Below are 17872 nucleotides of genomic sequence, written 5' to 3' on the forward strand. Positions count from 1 at the left end.
AAAAAAAAAAAAAAGAATATATATATATATATATATATAAATGGATCTTAGCCATGGGGGTTATAAATATAAAATATTTGATACTCTTGGGGAATAATTTAATGGCATATAAATGATTTTCAAATACATCACCATGTCATTGCATATAAAATATGTGCTATAAGAATAAGGGACAGCTTAGAGCTACACATGTGTGAATCTCTGTAAACAGGGAGGACAACAGTAAGCTGTCAGTGTAGCGCACCACTTCCTGTGCTCCAGTTCCCTCTGAGAAATGGAAGGTATGGTTAGGTTGGCATGGCGGGGGTTTTACTTCAGAATGTAAATAAATGGTAGTGCTCAAGATTATCTTAATGTAAGAATATTTGGCAGAAATATGAATATGTTATAGGATGACATTTTATTCCAGTTAAACAAACAATCTGAGTTCACCTTGCCTGTCTTTTACTTAGAGCTGCCTCCTCCTCATGCACAATTCCTTCCTAGATGCTGCAGCCTCCCTTCTCCACAGCCACAGTTTTCTAATGATCTTATATCAAGGGTCTGTAATTTACCTTTTTCCCTTGCTTCCTCTAGCATCCTTTCAATTTAATCTTAACTTCTGCTTCTACTACTATATTAAAATGCTACTCATTGAAAAGACAAAAACAAACAACAACAGCACAGGTGTTCATGTCCCTTCGTCCAGGTTCTTCAGCCTTCATTCTGTGTTGTTGGTCACATTCTCCCTGAGGACACTGAGAACCTGTTAAACAAGCCACAGACAACAGTGCTAGGTAATTACTGTGAAGAGCCTTGTTGCCATGAGAGAGTCAGAGTTATTTGGAAGCCCCACTGTCCTGTTCAACTGGCTCAGATCCTGGTTGTGTCTCCTAGAAGTGGAATCCAAGAAAGCCAATGGAAAGACACCAGGGTATGGAAACAAGCCCTGCTCTACTAAAAACATATGTATTTTACCTTTCTGCCATTAGACTCTAAGGTCCAACTTTAGCTAGACAGTAGAGAATTTTAGCAGACTCTACAAACATGATTCTCCTCACTTAGGCAGAAGCTCTGATCATAATTCAATATTTGACTTTCAGAAAGGGCAGGCTGATCTCCTACATCTATAATTCAATTGATTTTTTAAAGCATATATTGAAGAATCTCAGTGACCCCTTTAGATTATAAACACTGAGTTTCAGTGACATTTCTGGTCCCTAGAGACAGTGCTCTGATACACTTAGCCTGACTGAGCAGTCAAGCCTCGCTGCGGAATTTATTCCTAAGTTCTTGGAAGCACCATTCCCCTTCTGGAGGACAAGTTAGTATCCATGCTCTTTGCTTTCAGTTTGATTTTTAGGTGACGTGAGAAGATAACTTGCTTGTTGTCTTGATTCTTCTCAGAGTGATTCTGAGTATGCACTTTAGACAGATATATTACTGCTCATGGTTTATATTCGAACTTGCCCCACAGACTAGATGAATTTGGATTTTTAAAAAGTGTTCATGCAATGACAATTTACAAAATAGGACAGTTAATGGCAAAATGTATTTTTTAGGACCTTTAAAGAGTAAAAAGGAAACTGCCTTTTCTACCTAACTAACCTTGTTAATTAAATGATCCATGTTCTAATTTTTTAGTAACTCATTTTAATTTAAACTCAATATTATACTCCCAGCTTTCTGATCATTCTGACTTGAGGAAAATTTGAGGAACAAAGCATCTTTTTTAAATTCTTTCTTTTTGAGAATTTTATCCATTGTGTTTTGATCTATAATCCCTTTTGACCCACTTCTCCATCTCTTCCAGATCCACCTCCCTACTCCATACCAACCTAACTTTGTATCCTCATTTGCTTTCTTTAAAGTCATCAGTCTCATTAGTGTTACCTATGTACTCTTAGGTGTGGGGCCATCCACTATGTGCGTTAGACTTAACAGAGACCACACCTGTAAATAAATCAAATTCCTTTTCTTGCTCTCTGTCTCTGTTTTGTGCCCACAGCCCCATGCTGCTCTTTGTCTGCCGTGAACTTGTGTAGGTCCTCTGCGTGGTGTCTTGAGCACCTGAGTGCATTTGTGCACCTGTGCTGTGTGTTCTGCAAACACTGCTTCCTGGTAGCCGTCCACCATCTGGGGCTCTTACCAGTCCTCCTGCCCTCTCTTCCTTAATGATCTACAGCAAGCCATCTTTTTTCTTTTTCTTTCTCTTTCTCTTTTGGATTTGAAGTCTCTGATCTTGTCAATTTTTGGTTATTATTATTAAATTATTTTATTTATTTACATTCTAAATTTTGCCCCCTTACCGGTCCTCCCTCCCTAAGTTCTTCACCCCACCCCATGCTGCCTCTGAGAGGGTGCTCCCCCACCCACTCACCTCCATCTCAACTCCAGCAGCATCCTGGGGCATCAAGTTTCCACAGGATTAAGCTCCTGCTCTCCCACTGAGTCTACACAGGGCAATCCTCTGCTACACATGTGCTCTGGATCACGCACCAGCCCACCTATGCTCCTTGGTTGGTGGCTTAGCCTCTGGGAGCTCTGAGAGGTCCAGGTTAGTTGACACTGTTGTTCTTCCTTGGGGTTGCAATTCTCTTCGGTTCCTTCCCCTAACTCTTCCATAGGGATCTGCGACCTCAATCCAGTGGTTGGCTGTAACTGCATTTGTCTCTGTCAGTTACTAGTAGAGCATCTCTAAGGACAGTCATGCCAGGCTCCTGTCTGCTCACACGGTGTTACAGAATGAATGTGTTCAATAATCAAATTAATACCAGATCAGTATTTTTACTTGGAAAAGTAAGGTATTATAAGTACAGAAAATTTTATAGGGCTGACCTGTTTAAATGAGATAAACTAATAAAGGTATAAATGTAGTCTTTTATACATTAATTATTAATCTGCCTCACAAAGATTTCCAGGAAAACCTTGATCAGAGAAGCTGGTTTGTTTAATAATCTTGCTACCAAGGTGAACACTTTAAGTGTATCTGACAGTACTTATGTTTCAGAGAAAAATGTATTGGGTTAGGATTAGAAATCAAGCTTTCAAAAAGCAGAGAATGCTTAAGAATTGCATAAAATGGGTAGTCACCTTTTAAAATTCTCTTTCCCTTTACCTCCCACTAGTATTACACACATGATCTTGTATGTATGTGCATGTATGCTGTGTGCATGTGTATGTATCTGTGCTCGTGTGTGTGTGTGTGTGTGTGTGTGTGTGTGTGTGTGTGTAAGTGTACCTGTGTTGGTTAGAGTGTAACCTAAGCTGTTGGTAGTCACTTTTTACCTTAGTTGAGACAGGATATTTTTGTTCACTGTGTCACACGCCACACTAGCTAGCTTGTGAGCTTCTGGTTATTGTCCTATGTGTGCTCCCACCTTGCTCTGGGAGCACTGGAAACTCAGAGGCATGCAGTGGCATCCAGCTTTCTTTTGGCTCTGCAAATCTGCAATTGGCTTCTCACACTGGAGGAGTGAGCCCTCTACCCACCACATCAGCTCTCCAGCCTAGCGCTCACTTTTATTGTGGGTGTAAACACAGCAGAGAGATTTTCCAAATGAATTGTTGGTAGAATCTGTAAAATCATCTTGCCAAACAGCTAGAGCTGGCTCCTGATTATGAGCATAATAAGATTTAATTTGTCAGTATAAGTGCATTTTAGAATTTTTTTCTTAATTCTATAAAATGAAATTATACTTAATGCCAAGTTTGTTTGGCCTTCTTTTGTACTTCATTTTTGGATCACATAGAATTTAGACTATTTTTCCAGCTTGTTAGAAATTAAAGAAAATACATATGCATGAATGTTTTGTGTATTTCCCTTACTGATTCTTTCATGTCTTGCTTTATTTTGATTCTATTGACCACAGTTGGACTTGAAACCTAAACAAAGTATAAACATGAGAATTCATGATTGCTTAATGAAAAAAATTTTATATAATTATATATTTTACTATAAGGTCTATAGTGGCATATTTAAAAAACTATATAGGTTAGTCTCATCATTACTTTTTAAAAAGTTTGTCTGAGGAGATAGTCATACATAAAAGTCTGCTTTAAAATTTTCCTCAGTTTGAGGCTATGTAAAGGCCCACACTAGGAACAGTCATGTTAAGAAAGAGGTAGTATATACATAAAAGCCAACAACTTTATTAAATGTATGTTTATTTGAAATGTAAATATATAAGTATTTTCAAGAAAATATTTTTAAGCTATAAAAAGCCTCCCCTTTTTGGAGCTTCTTAGCCTTAAAAAAACTGGACTATTTTAGACTTGTTTTAATTTAGTATAAAAAATTTTTATTAAATAAACTATATTACAGTCTCAATTAGGGGTCTGCCAGATTAAAGAAGGGGAGAAGTCTGTTTTCTATCAATTGCTCCAGGACACAAAGCAGATCTGTGTAGCTCTGTGTTATCCTAGAGTGTGTTAATCAGATACAAGGTGTGACGGAAGCCAGTGACAAGAGCTCCCGTGATAGTGCCCAGACCCTGATGATAGGCTGGGTGAGCCTTCAGGACGCTTCAGTGGTTAAACAGTAAACAAAGGGATGTCGAACTTCAAAAGGGATGGCACATTCCATGCAAAATCAAACCATAAGTCTCTGGTGACACATCAGAGTTTATGGAACCCGAGTCATATGGAACCTAAGATCATAATGTCAGAAGCTGAGAAGAGGGAAAAATAAAAGACAAGCATGTTTTCCTTTAAATACAGGATAGAATCAAAACTTAAAGACAGAGCCCAGCAATACATGCCTCATGAAAAGTGTTCAGCAGTGAGAAGTGTCTCCCTGTAGGAATGCTACAAAGGCTTGATGGAGTTGGCTATGTCCTAGCTGGGATTGAAGTGCTGAAGTTCTCACAGCTGTTTGCTGGTATAAGATGGAAACTGGGCATGTGAGAGCATTAGGAATCCCAGAGGGATGCCATAGGAAATTGATATTAATATGTTGAGTTTATTAATATTTGACTCTACTCATTTGGGGATGCTAGGCTGTGTACCTCAAGCACTTAGTTATTTGGGATAATTCTTTAACATCTAATGAAGTAAAAGATATTTATGGTAGGATTTTATTTATAGAATGTTAGATGTTGACTAACTCCTAAATTTTTTTACAGGTGAAAAATCTGAGATTAAATATAATTAAAATGTCTTGTAGCAAGATAGATACTTCAATTAGCTGCAGAAATGTAATTGGGATTAGGTCTCTTGACTGCCATTGAGTGTCCTTTGTATTATACCAGATCACATCATTAACTGAGACACTAGGATACAGAGAAAGGATGCTTTTACTCTGGCTATTGAAGTATGTCCTTAGGGTTCCTGAATAATCAGCTAGCAGTTACAGCATGGTAACCTGGTGGAATACAGGGCATTTCACTGCTTTTCAGTGAAATGGAAGAAGGAATATAGAAAGAGGAAGATAATCGTGTGTTTGTGGGGACAGGGAACTGGGCTGTGATAATGTTTCCATTGTGTGGGGCAATTGGGCTATAAAGTTCCCTGTGTCTTTAAGATTGTCACATTTCTAGTTAGTGGATAGTAGCTGATTATTTAGGATTTCATTGTCTAAAATCATTTTCTTGAACACTCCCACAATATAAATCTCAGGGCCGCTGCTTAGCTTGCTAAGTACACTCTCAACAGATTTAAGTTAAATCTTAGATTTTTCACCAACTCCAATGAAGCTTTTCAGATACGGAAAGTTGGTCATCAGAATCTGTAGCAAAATAGCCCTCACTTTCTTCTAGCTAATATTTATTATCAAGGAAAAATTAAAGTATTTAAGTAAATAGCATGTTATAAGTTAGATATTTCATTCTAAGATGCTCTATTTGGTAAATATTTGAAAACGTCAGTAAGGTCATCCCTCACTAGAAGGAACTGCAACACAAGTTCAGTGTCTGCGAAACAGGTAATATTTAGCCTCTCAGTTAAAACAATGATCATTTTCAACATTAGCTACTAAACTTGGAGTTTAGGTGTAACAAACGGCTCACATATAAAGGCACTTGCCTCAATCCTAATGACCTGAGTTCTGTCCATGGGACCCACGTGGTAGAAAGAGAGGCAGAGGCAGAGCTGCTGAGTGCACCCCACACCACAGGAAATAAAGATGCAAGTAAACCTAAAAGGAGTCATTTAAGAACTTCATCACCTTAATTCATGATGTTCTAACAGAGAACATAACTGAGATCTCAAGGGTCACATTTCATGCCAACACTGCTGAGCATGACTGTGGTTTTGGTAGCAGGATTCTATAAATATTGCTGAAGCTTTTGTAAAATATAATTTGTTTCCTAGGTGATAACAGTTTCCTGTTGAGCAGCCTCCCTCCTCACACATTCTCATTTTCCCCAGTGTTTTCATCAGCGGTCCTGTGTCAGTCACTACACAGTTGTAGAATCAGACTGTTGTAGGGTGCAGTACTGATGCTCAAAGCTCATTTTAGTTACTCTGAATACAATCTGGAGATCAGAGGATGCTTATTTTAATTTTATTTCTTTTGTACATGGATGTGTGTAGCATGCACTTAGTGGCAGTGCACTTGCAAAGGTCAGAGGACAACAGACAGTGTGCAGAACCCTTCTACTGTATATATTGCAGAGATCCAACTCAGGCCTTCCAGCTTAGCTACAAGCACCTTTCACCCACTGAGCCATCTTGCTAGCCTAGGGATTATTTAAATGAAAATAGCAGTTCAGTCTGTCATTGCTGCTATTATGTTAGCCTGTAATGCATCAGGCCTAGAGGATAAAAAAAAATCATAAACTGATGGGAAACAAAAAGGAATTTAAAGGAATGCATGGCATGACTTTGTCATATTTGGTGCTAGATTCTATGCTCATTGCATAAAACTTGTTTTACTAGAAAAGTTTCAAAAGTCAACTATGGAGACTCCTGAATATTTTTGGTTTGTTTGGACTCTTACCAATCTTCCTTTTAAAAAACTCACATTTATGTGCAGGTTCATTCATTAATTGTTATGTTGTTGAGGAGGAAGGATGAGGAGAGGACATAAAGACCTAAATCCAAATAGCGAACATCCACTTTTTAAAAAGCAGGCCAGTGACACCTATAATCCCACCACTGGGTAGGCAGGAGCAGGTGGGTCCCTGACTTCAGTTCAGTGGTTCTCTTGGCCCTCTGGGCTTCTCTCTTCTCCTACCCCCCACCTCCCATATCTAATCCTGTTCCCCTTTTCCCCCTCCTCCAATCTCCTCCCCTCTCACACCCAGGACCCTCCCCTTTTTTGTGTGTGATTATTTTCTTCCCCCTTCTAAGTGGGATTAAAGCTCTCCTTACTTGGGCATTTCTTCTTGTTACACTTCTTACAGTCTGTAGGTTGTATCTCAGGTAATCTGCCTGTACATTTTGGCTAATATCTTATCAGTGAATGTATCCCATGCCTGTCATTTTTGGGTCTGAGTACCTTACTCAGGATTTGCCTGCAATAGCAACAAATAGTATAAAATATCTTGGTGTAACTTTTACCAAGCAAGTGAAAGATCTGTATGACAAGAACTTCAAATACTTGAAAAAAGAAATTGAAGAAGACCTCAGAAGATGGAAAGATCTCCCATGCTCATGGATTGGTAGGATTAACATAGTGAAAATGGCCGTCTTGCCAAAAGCAGTCTATAGATCCAATGCAACCCCAATCAAAATTCCAACACAATTCTTCACAGACATAGAGCAATTCTCAACTTCATTTGGAAAAACAAAAAACCCAGGATACCCAAAACAATTCTCAACAATAAAACAACTTCCAGGGAAATCACCATCCCTGACATCAAGCTATACTACAAAGCAATAGTGATAAAAAACAAACAAACAAACAAAACAAAACAAAAAAACCTCACAGAATTGGTACAGAGAGAGACAGGTCAATCAATGGAATAGAATTGAAGACCCAGAAGTAAACTCATTCACCTATGGATAATTGATCCTTGGCACACACAAAAAAAGTCAAAACCATACAGTGGAAAAAAGAAAGCATCTATAATAAATGGTGCTGGTCTAACTGGCAGTCTGTATGTATGAGAATGAAAATATCACCTTGCACAAAGCTCAAATCCAAGTGAATCAAGGAACTCAACATAAAACCAGATATACTGAACGTAATAGCTGAGAAAGTCAGAAAGCAGCTCAAACTCACTGCTACAGGGAGAAATCCCCTGAACAGAACACCAATGACTTAGGCTCTAAGATCAACAATCAACAAATAGGACCTCATGAAACTGAAAAGCTTCTGCAAGGCAAAAGACACCATCCAAAGGACAAATTGGCAACCTACAGATTGGGAAAAAAATCTTCACTAACTATACATCAGACAGAGGGCTAATATCCAAAATACATAAAGAGCTCAAGAAGTTATCCTCCAAAAACCCAAATATCCCAATTTAAAAATGGGGTACAGAGCTAAACAGAATTCACAACAGAAGAATCTTGAATGGCCAAGAAGCACTTAAAGAAATGTTCAGTGTCCTTAGTCATCAGAGAAATGCAAATCAAAATGACCCTGAGATTTGACCTCACACTAATCAGAATGGCTAAGATCAAAAAACTCAAGAGACAGCGCTTGCTGGCGAGGATGTGGAGAAAGAGGAACACACCTTCACTGCTGGTGGGATTGCAAACTGATACAACCACTCTGGAAATCAAGCCGCAGTTCCTCAGAAATTTGGAAATATTTCTACCTGAAGACCCAGCTATACCACTCTTGGGCATATACCCAAAAGATATCCCACCATACCACAAGGACACATACTCTACCATGTTAATAGCAGCCTTATTTGTAATAGCCAGAACCTGAAAACAACCCAGATGCCCCTCAATCAAAGAATGGATACAGAAAATGTGGTTCATTTACACAGTGGAATACTATTCAGCTATTAAAAGTGAGGACATCATAAATGCTTTAGGTTTTTTTTTCTTTTTTTTTTAATAAAAAGTAGTGGTACAAAATTTCAGTTCAATGTAAGAACTGTGGCATAATTAAGCAGATTTTTAATATCTCAGGAATTACAAGATTGTTAAATGATTCATTAACTTAGATACACAGAAATAAAGATAAAAATATTAAGACAATTTTTTTCTGCAAACCTATCAGATGCTAATGGGCACCCCACAGACCAGATTTCTATCACTTGTGTAACATCATTTTTTTCTACAGGGATTTGGGTCCTACTTTATGCAACTTCTCCCCCTTGATCCTTGTTTTTGACATTAACTGCAATAAAAAGGAAACATTGAATAACAGAATGATATTTTACTTGATGTGTTCCAAAGAAATTAGATAAATAATTTAATATGTGTAGCTGGCACATGAAATGTGATGTGTTAATTTGTAGTTAACATGATATTGAAAACATGAAAAGAAAAAAAGTTTTAGCTTTTTTGACAAATAAAATAAGTCAAAATCAACTATTATTTTTAAAGATACAACTCATTTATTAAAAAATATAAAAGATCAGAAACCCTTAGTTCTGACATTTTAAATGGAATTAATAGGATTTCTAGTGCCATAAGGTATATTCTTGGACTGTAGGTAGCTGTGACTAACTCATCTTTAGGGGAAAAAAAAAGCAAAGTCATCCTTTCTCTGTAATGGTTGTAGTTAGACCTTTGTCAGTTATCCACCTTCTATTATCTTTTTGCAAATAACCGTAATCCATTACAGAATAGAAAACCTGATACACCTGAACAGTTTCCTCTTGAGGACATACACAGTTAAACAAGTTCAAGGTTATATTTAGTTAGTACTTTGACTAAATTACATAGACTCTGTCCTCAATACCTATGTTATTGCTTAGTACTTTGTTACATTTTGGAAAAACAAGTTGAACTACCCAAATCTGTAGCCAGTACAACTTCTCCAAACACATTATTTTTAAGCTGCCTCACTGGTAATAAGGATGCATGCTCCACTATGTTCATAGCAGCCTTATTTATAATAGCCAGAAGCTGGAAAGAACACAGATGTCCCTCAATAGAGGAATGGATACAGAAAATGTGGTACATTTACACAATGGAGTACTACTCAGCTATTAAAAATAATGAATTTATGAAATTATTAGGCAAATTGATGGATCTGGAGGATATCATCCTGAGTGAGGTAACCCAATCACAAAAGAAGTCACTTGATATGCACTCACTGATAAGTGGATATTAGCCCAGAAACTTAGAACACCCAAGATACAATTTGCAAAACACAAGAAAATCAAGAAGAAGGAAGATCAACACATGGATACTTCATTCCTTCTTAGAATAGGGAACAAAATACCCATGGAAGGAGTTACAGAGACAAAGTTTAGAGCTGAGACTAAAGGATGGACCATCCAGAGACTGCCCCACCCGGAGATCCATCCCATAATCAGCCACCAAACGCTGACACCATTGCATATGCCAGCAAGATTTTGCTGAAAGAACCCTGATATAGCTATCTCTTGTGAGGCTAGGCCAGTGCCTGGAAAACACAGAAGTGGATGCTCACAGTCAGCTATTGGATGGAACACAGGGCCGCCAATGGAGGAGCTAGAGGAAGTACCCTAGGAGCTGAAGGGGTCTGTAACCCTATAGGAGGAACAACAATATGAACTAACCAGTACCCCCAGAACTTGTATCTCTAGCTGCATATGTAGCAGAAGATGGCCTAGTTGGCCATCATTGGGAAGAGAGGCCTCTTGGTCTTGCAAACTTTATATGCCTCAGTACAGGGGAACACCAGGGCCAAGAAGCAGGAGTGGTTGGGTAGAGGAGCAGGGCGGGGGGAGGGTATAGGGGACTTTTGAGATAGCATTTGAAATGTAAATGAAGAAAATATCTAATAAAAAAATTGGGGAAAAAAAAGAATAAAAGACGACTCAATATACTTACCAGACTTAACATCACTTAGTCAACAATTCAACTCATTTACAGAACCTTGTAGCTGAAAGTTGACCCTGTGGGGTCATTTACTGTATTCTCCTTCAAAATAGACTGGACTCCAGTGGCCTGACAGTGTCTGTGTATCCCCTCTAATTGCTTCTCTCTACTCCAAGAAGGCTGCAGTTTTGCCATAACCGTTACCAGCTTTGTCCCGTGTCAAATTACCTTAGTGTTCAAGGCCTCATATTTTGCATATGTAAAACAGAAACAATTAGGGACACTACTGCAGAATGTCCCCACGAGTCACTCACCAGAAGTTTCAAACGTGCACCAAGTGTCCTCACAATAAGATTTCTGTTTTTCATTTCATTTATTGAGACAATCTGTGTGATTATTGAATAGGTGAATATAGAAATGGCCATCACTTCTAATCATTGTAACCGTATTATCAATACAAACAAAAGCTTAGCATTTGGACTTAGTGTTGATATGTAAGTATGGCTTCAAATGTAGTTATAACAGGGGATGAAGATCACTTTCAAATAATATTAAAATTCTGTCAGGTGAATAATAAATGTTTATATTTCAAACAAATTGCCACTATTAGAATTGTAAATGGATATCTATTAGAAAAGAAGGAAAGGGACTGAAGAGATGGTTCAGCCGCTAAGAGCACACTGGCTGCTCTTGCCCAGGGTTCAATTCCCAGCACCCACGTTGTGACTGACAACCGATTATAACTCCAGTTCCAGGGTATCTGATGCTCTTTCTTGATACCCAGGGGCACTAAGGTCACATGTGTTGTAGATACATATATGAGGCAAAGCATCCTTATTAAAAAAGAAAGTCTAAAAAGTTCTTTTAAAAGAGAAGGAAAGCCTAATATTTGATTATAAAATTGCCACTAGCAATACTATCATCAAAAGTGCCATCTTTACCACCTTTATTTGAAAGCAAATGTTACATAATATTTCAAATAAATTCATTGAATTTTACTTTTATATCAAAGAATACACCATAGTTTTCACAGAATTTGTTAGCCAATAAGTCAGAGAGAAAAGTTAATTTAAGCCCTGGCATTGTTGCTTGTTCAGTAACAGTATGTGACATATATTTCCAAGTAAATGTGTTTATTAGCAGAGATAGTAATGGCTAAGTTATTGTTAATATATATGGTAATAATTGTGACATTTTAGGTTTAAAATGTAAGTAAGCAGAGGCACTTTGTAGGAATCAAGGGTTGAAATAAGCACAAGAATGTTCCAGGAAGAGTCACTGGCAGGCTTTAGTGAATGTCATTGTGGAGAAGTTAGCTTTAGAAATCCAACCTGTAGGCCGGGCGTGGTGGCACATGCCTTTAATCCCAGCACTTGGGAGGCAGAGGCAGGTAAATTTCTGAGTTCAAGGCCAGCCTGGTCTATAAAGTGAGTTCCAGGACAGCCAGGGCTATATAGAGAAACCCTGTCTCGAAAAACAAACAAACAAAAAAAATAATAAAGAAATCCAACCTGTAATTCAGGATAGCAGAAACTCCTAGACACACTGATCACATGGTAGCTAGATAGATAAATATATAACAGAAAATAGATAGACAAATGGATATGCAAATATGAAGATAGATGATAGAGAAAGTGATGGAAGATTTCCTAAAAGTCACTTTCAGTTTTCCTACCATTGAACTATCAATAAGGAACACATTGAGTTTTCAGATTTTAGTATAATTTTTAAAAAGTTGTTACCAAGTTTGTTTTACATATATTGTCATGATTGTCTGTATCAAACGATCCCACAGAATATAAATGGGTACTTATCATGGACACTTAGAACAACATATAATGAATAGCCAGATCATACAATATGAGAAATACTACCAAACTATGCAGGGATTGAAAATATATTCTGAACTAACCAGTACCCGGGAGCTCGTGTCTCTAGCTGCATATGTATCAAAAGATGGCCTAGTCGGCCATCACTGGAAAGAGAGGCCCATTGGACACACAAACTTTATATGCCCCAGTACAGGGGAATGCCAGGGCCAAAAAAGTGGGAATGGGTGGGTAGGGAAGTGGGGGGGAGGGTATGGGGGACTTTTGGGATAGCATTGGAAATGTAATTGAGGAAAATGCGTAATAAAAAATATTAAAAATTAAAAAAAAAGAAAATACATTCTGTTGCCTTACCAAAGGTTAAAGAGGCAAGAGAGGAGACCATTTTTTATGCTCTAGTTGGTTCTTGGAAATTCTGTAGGCAAACATAAACAGAAGGAACGAGCTACAAGGGTCAGCAGCCAGGCATGTCATAAACTCTTAAGGTTTCATAGGAAAGCAGAGAAGCACTAAGGGCGTCAGTGTCTAGGGGCCATTCCCAGTGCACTGCAGTGTTGGCTTAGTTGCTCAGAACAGCAACTGCTTGTTAGGATGTCCGATAACTGTTTCATGGTTAGAATAAAATTAAATTCAACTGTGCTATATATTTTTTAAGTGAACGTTATCATCAGTTAAAAACAGTATTTTAGAGGTGTTTTCTCCCCTTAATATTATCTGAACTAAGATCATGCTAATCACTGTCATGATTCCCACAAATAATAATGGCTAGAGACCTCACTGGAGGCGGAGGCAGATTCTTCTCCTAAGATCTGACAACAGAACCCATTTCAACGTGAGTTTGTGAAATTTAGACTTGTAGCGCCTGTCCATGCCATATGTGATTAGTAATCTATTTGGCCACTTGTTTGGCATATACTCTGTGTCCTTTATGTCTGAGACACACTTCTGAACAGGTATTTTAAATGTTCCGTCTGAGCCTAGTGAAGGCTCTCAAGATTCTCTCCTCATGGCAGTGTATTACTGAGCACCACGCAGGTGAACTTACAGAGTAACTCACGTTCTTTTTTTATGATAGGAGTATGATGAAGAGTGGGCCAAGAAAATTCAGAGTGAGAAGTTTCGCTGGCATAACTCTCAGTGGCTGGAGATGGTGGAGAGCCGTCAGCTGGATGAGAGCGAGCAGTACTTGTATGGTGATGATCGCATTGAGCCGTACATCCATGAAGGGGACATTCTTGAAAGGCCTGACCTTTTCTACAACTCAGGTAAGATGATGACCAAAGCAAGCACATAGGCTTCCTTTGTGTGTTATAAAAAGAGTTCATCTCCTCGCCATGCACACTCCCAAACTCTAAGCACACTTTTAGTATCTAAGTGGTCTTCTATTAATGATTTCATGTAATAGCAACTGTGTGCACCAAACAAAACTAGTAACATTATTTTTTCCAAGTTAGTCTTTGGTGTGATCTCCATTAAAAGTATATGTACCCAGGACAGCAAACGGCTGTTAGACGCTTTCTACTGTGTAAGTAAGTTAAACAGATGTTTTCAGGATGTCTGAATTCTAATCAGCAATATTACACTCATTGTTATGTGTTTTACACCTATTAACTATATAACTTTTTAACTTCATTTCTTTATTTCTTATTTAATATAAGCAGTTTCATACTACCATGGTTTTGTTTTAATTTTAAACTATTAAATGTGTTTGGTGATTGCCGGGAAGATATAAAGCTTCCCCTTGTAAAGTGTACTAATCCTTTTAAATTATAGTCAATGTTATTCAAATGCCGTATTTATTATAACACTGTTGATCATGGCTGATTACAGGGATGAGTTTACCACAAAGATGGTAAAGTTTCACAGGTTTTGCTTTTAACATTTTCACACTATCGTCAATATTAGCAATACTAAATTGAAATCATTTATAGTTGAGACAAAGAGAGGATTTCCAATGAAGTCCTGTGGAAGACTCAAAAGAAAAGTATTAGGTGAAATGATATCTTGGAGGTAGGGAGCTTTCCTAACATGCACAGGTGTGGCTTCAATCCTGTTACCAAAGGGAAAAAAAAAGAATTAAAGTAATTAAAACTAAATTAATGACAATTTGTGGTGTATGATCAATAATTGGATGATAATATAATTTGGCATTATATCCGATCACTGATATTAATATCACATTAATCAGTAATACTGTTCACATATTTTATGTCTCACAAATATATACTGTACAAATTTCACATATGTATTATATATCATTTTATATTTAATATAGACATCTGAATTCCAAAACAACAAGCTCCAGTATGCAAATGGAATAGCTTCCTTCCTCACGAAATTCTACAGCAGTTCTGAGGTGCTGCTCCTTTCCAGTCAGATGGTATAGGATTTTCTGAGCTTAATAGCATATGACTTTTCCTTACATATTCAGAATTCATGAAGGAAAATAATGCAAAATATATATGATACTTTTGTTCCCAGGAATCATAATATTCTTAGAATCAAGTTTCTTGCTTTGAAGATGATAGCTACTTTGTGAGCATCAATCAATTTCAAGTATCTGCAAGACAACCAATATTTACAGCATTTGTTTAAAAACATTGGGTTTTTTAAATATTTATTAAATATTTTCTTTATTTACATTTCAAATGTTATTCCCTTTCCTAGTTTCCCCTCCAAAAATCTCCTATCCCTTCCTCCCTCCCCCTGTTCCGCAACCCACCCACTCCCATTCTCAGTCCTGGCATTCCCCTACACTGGGGCATAGAACCTTCACAGGACCTAGGGCCTCTCCTCCCATTGATGACCAACTAGGACATCCTCTGCTGCATATGCAGCTAGAGCCACATGTCCCACCATGTGTTTTCTTTGATTGGTGGTTTAGTTCCAAGGAGCTCTGGGGGTATTGGTTAGTTCATATTGTTGTTCCTCATATGGGGCTTCAGACTCCTTCAGCTCCTTGAGTACTTTCTCTGGCTCCTTCATTGGGGACCTTGTGCTCCATCCAATGGATAATTGTGAATATCAACTTCTGTATTTGTCAGGCACTGGCAGAACCCCTCAGGAGACAGCTATATCAGGCTCCTGTCAGCAGGCTGTTGTTGGCATCTGCCATGGTGTCTGGGTTTGGTGGTTGAAAAATGTTGGTTTTTAACACAGTTAACATTTCAGAACACATCTTTATGTTATACCACACTTCTAAAATTATTTAAATCAGTGTCTTAGAATGCAAATTGTAACTATTTTCTGTGAGACACTTTATAAGTTAATGTTAATCATGATACTGTTATATGTATGTGTGTGCATACATATATATATATGTGTGTATATATATATATGTTTTATTGTCATAAAAGAATATATGTCTGTCTGTATCTATTGTAAACAGAAATTTAGAAACAATGATCACTGGTAGAAAAATAAGTAACTTTTAAATACATGAAGAGTGAGTATCATCCCTAGACATCCTTTTGGGGTTTTTTGCACACCCACATCCTAACAGTAGGTGATGAGCTTTTAGCAGTGCAGGCTTTATGCTATGAGTTTGGGGACATTGATTCCTACAGGCAAGTTCTTAATACTTTTTTATTTCATGGATGTTTACATTTTTCTTCCATGTAGTCCAAGAATTTAATGAACCTCTGTGCCATTTCTTGATGTATCTCACGATAATATCAACCTCTTTTATTATGTGCAGTTACATTTCAGAAACATTAGAGAATTCCGGGGCAGGTTGTCTTAAATATAGGATTCATATCACTTTGGTATTTTAGTTTAGTCTGTAATTTGTAGTTTCTCAAACTCTTATCCTGAGTTACTTGGTTTTAGATTTGCAGAATTTCTTAGTATTTTAATTTAACCTTGTTGACATTAGCCAGATTTTGACAAAATACTAAATACAAAATTTATTTTCTATTTCTTTTCTTAGCTTCTTTCCTGTCCTTCTATTGTGTCTTAGAATTTCCTATGATTCCATTTTGTATCTTCTCAATGTTTACCTGGTATTGGATTTATAGAATATTTAATTTCTAGCAGACATAAAATCAGAACAAATATTACTTTGACTTTTTAGATTTTAATTAAAGTTCAACAATTTTAAACTTAGTAAAAATAATGATTAGTACCAGTTAGTTATATGCACTAACAATTCAACAATTAAATACTAGCCCAGACATTAATATATGGTTTATGCCAAGTGATTACTATGGAAATTTTATGAAAATACAAAGCACTATGCTTACACTTTTGCTAACTGTACTAATTAGATTTACCATTGAAGCCATTTTGAATATACTTTTATTTTAAACAACTTTCAGACATCTATTTATTTGTATGTCATGGCGTGTGTCTAGAAACCAAAGAACAACCTGCCTGAGTTGGCTTTCTTTCACCATGTGCATTCCTTGATTCAAACTCAGGTCATGAGGCTTATTAGCAGCAATACCATTACCCATAGAGCCATCTCATGCAAAGAAATGTTGTCATTTAAGTCCTACTAATATTTGAAGACTCAAATCAATTATACCTTTGATACTGCCTCACCCCAAGTAGGATAGTCTAACCCCTACTAATAGTAATTCTTCTATATTTTACGTATAATATTCCCATTAACATATATCTACTATTGTGTAGTATTTGTTAATAAATTATTTCGTTGGATCCAAAGGGAAATTCTTTCAAAAAGAATAATGTGTATTAATTATGTATATTTTGGTATCACACTATTCTGGATTCAGTAATCCAGCATGGAAAACTCAAAGTCCTCAAATCCATGCAAATAGTTTCTGATTAAGAAGGTGTGTACTAGCCGGGCATGGTGGTGCACGCCTTTAATCACAGCACTCGGGAGGCAGAGGCAGGTGGATTTCAAAAAAGTGAGTTCCAGGAGAGCCATGGCTACACAGAGAAACCCTGTCTTGAAAACCAAAGGGGGGGCGGGGGGGGGGGAAGAAGGTGTATACTACAGGATTTGTTTTAGGTTTAGTGCATTGCTGAAGCCATAATTCAGATGTCTTAATGTCTGGTAATTGTTATTCCTCTACATCAGCCTACACATAGCAGCCTGATTAGAGTCTCGGAACAACTAAAAGTAATATAACTCTTAAATCATTTTTTTAAAACTGACAGACTGAGGGATAAAAACTTAAAGCAAAAACAGTGTTTTCAAACCACATTGCCGTATAGAGCTCTCT

General features: G+C 37.3%; 1 protein-coding gene across 3 annotated transcripts in view; it reads left to right on the forward strand.

Moving 5' to 3' along the window:
- Kifap3 (kinesin associated protein 3) overlaps nt 1-17872 on the forward strand; it is a 134776-nt gene that overhangs the window by 87257 nt on the left and 29647 nt on the right. For all 3 annotated transcript variants that reach the window (XM_021160355.2, XM_029478213.1, XM_021160363.1), the window contains exon 18: nt 13756-13945. In XM_021160355.2, the coding sequence (XP_021016014.1) occupies nt 13756-13945 (190 nt within the window). The remainder of the gene's footprint in view (nt 1-13755; nt 13946-17872) is intronic.

This window comes from Mus caroli, chromosome 1, assembly GCF_900094665.2.
Source record: "Mus caroli chromosome 1, CAROLI_EIJ_v1.1, whole genome shotgun sequence".
NCBI classification, from domain to species: Eukaryota; Metazoa; Chordata; class Mammalia; order Rodentia; family Muridae; genus Mus; species Mus caroli.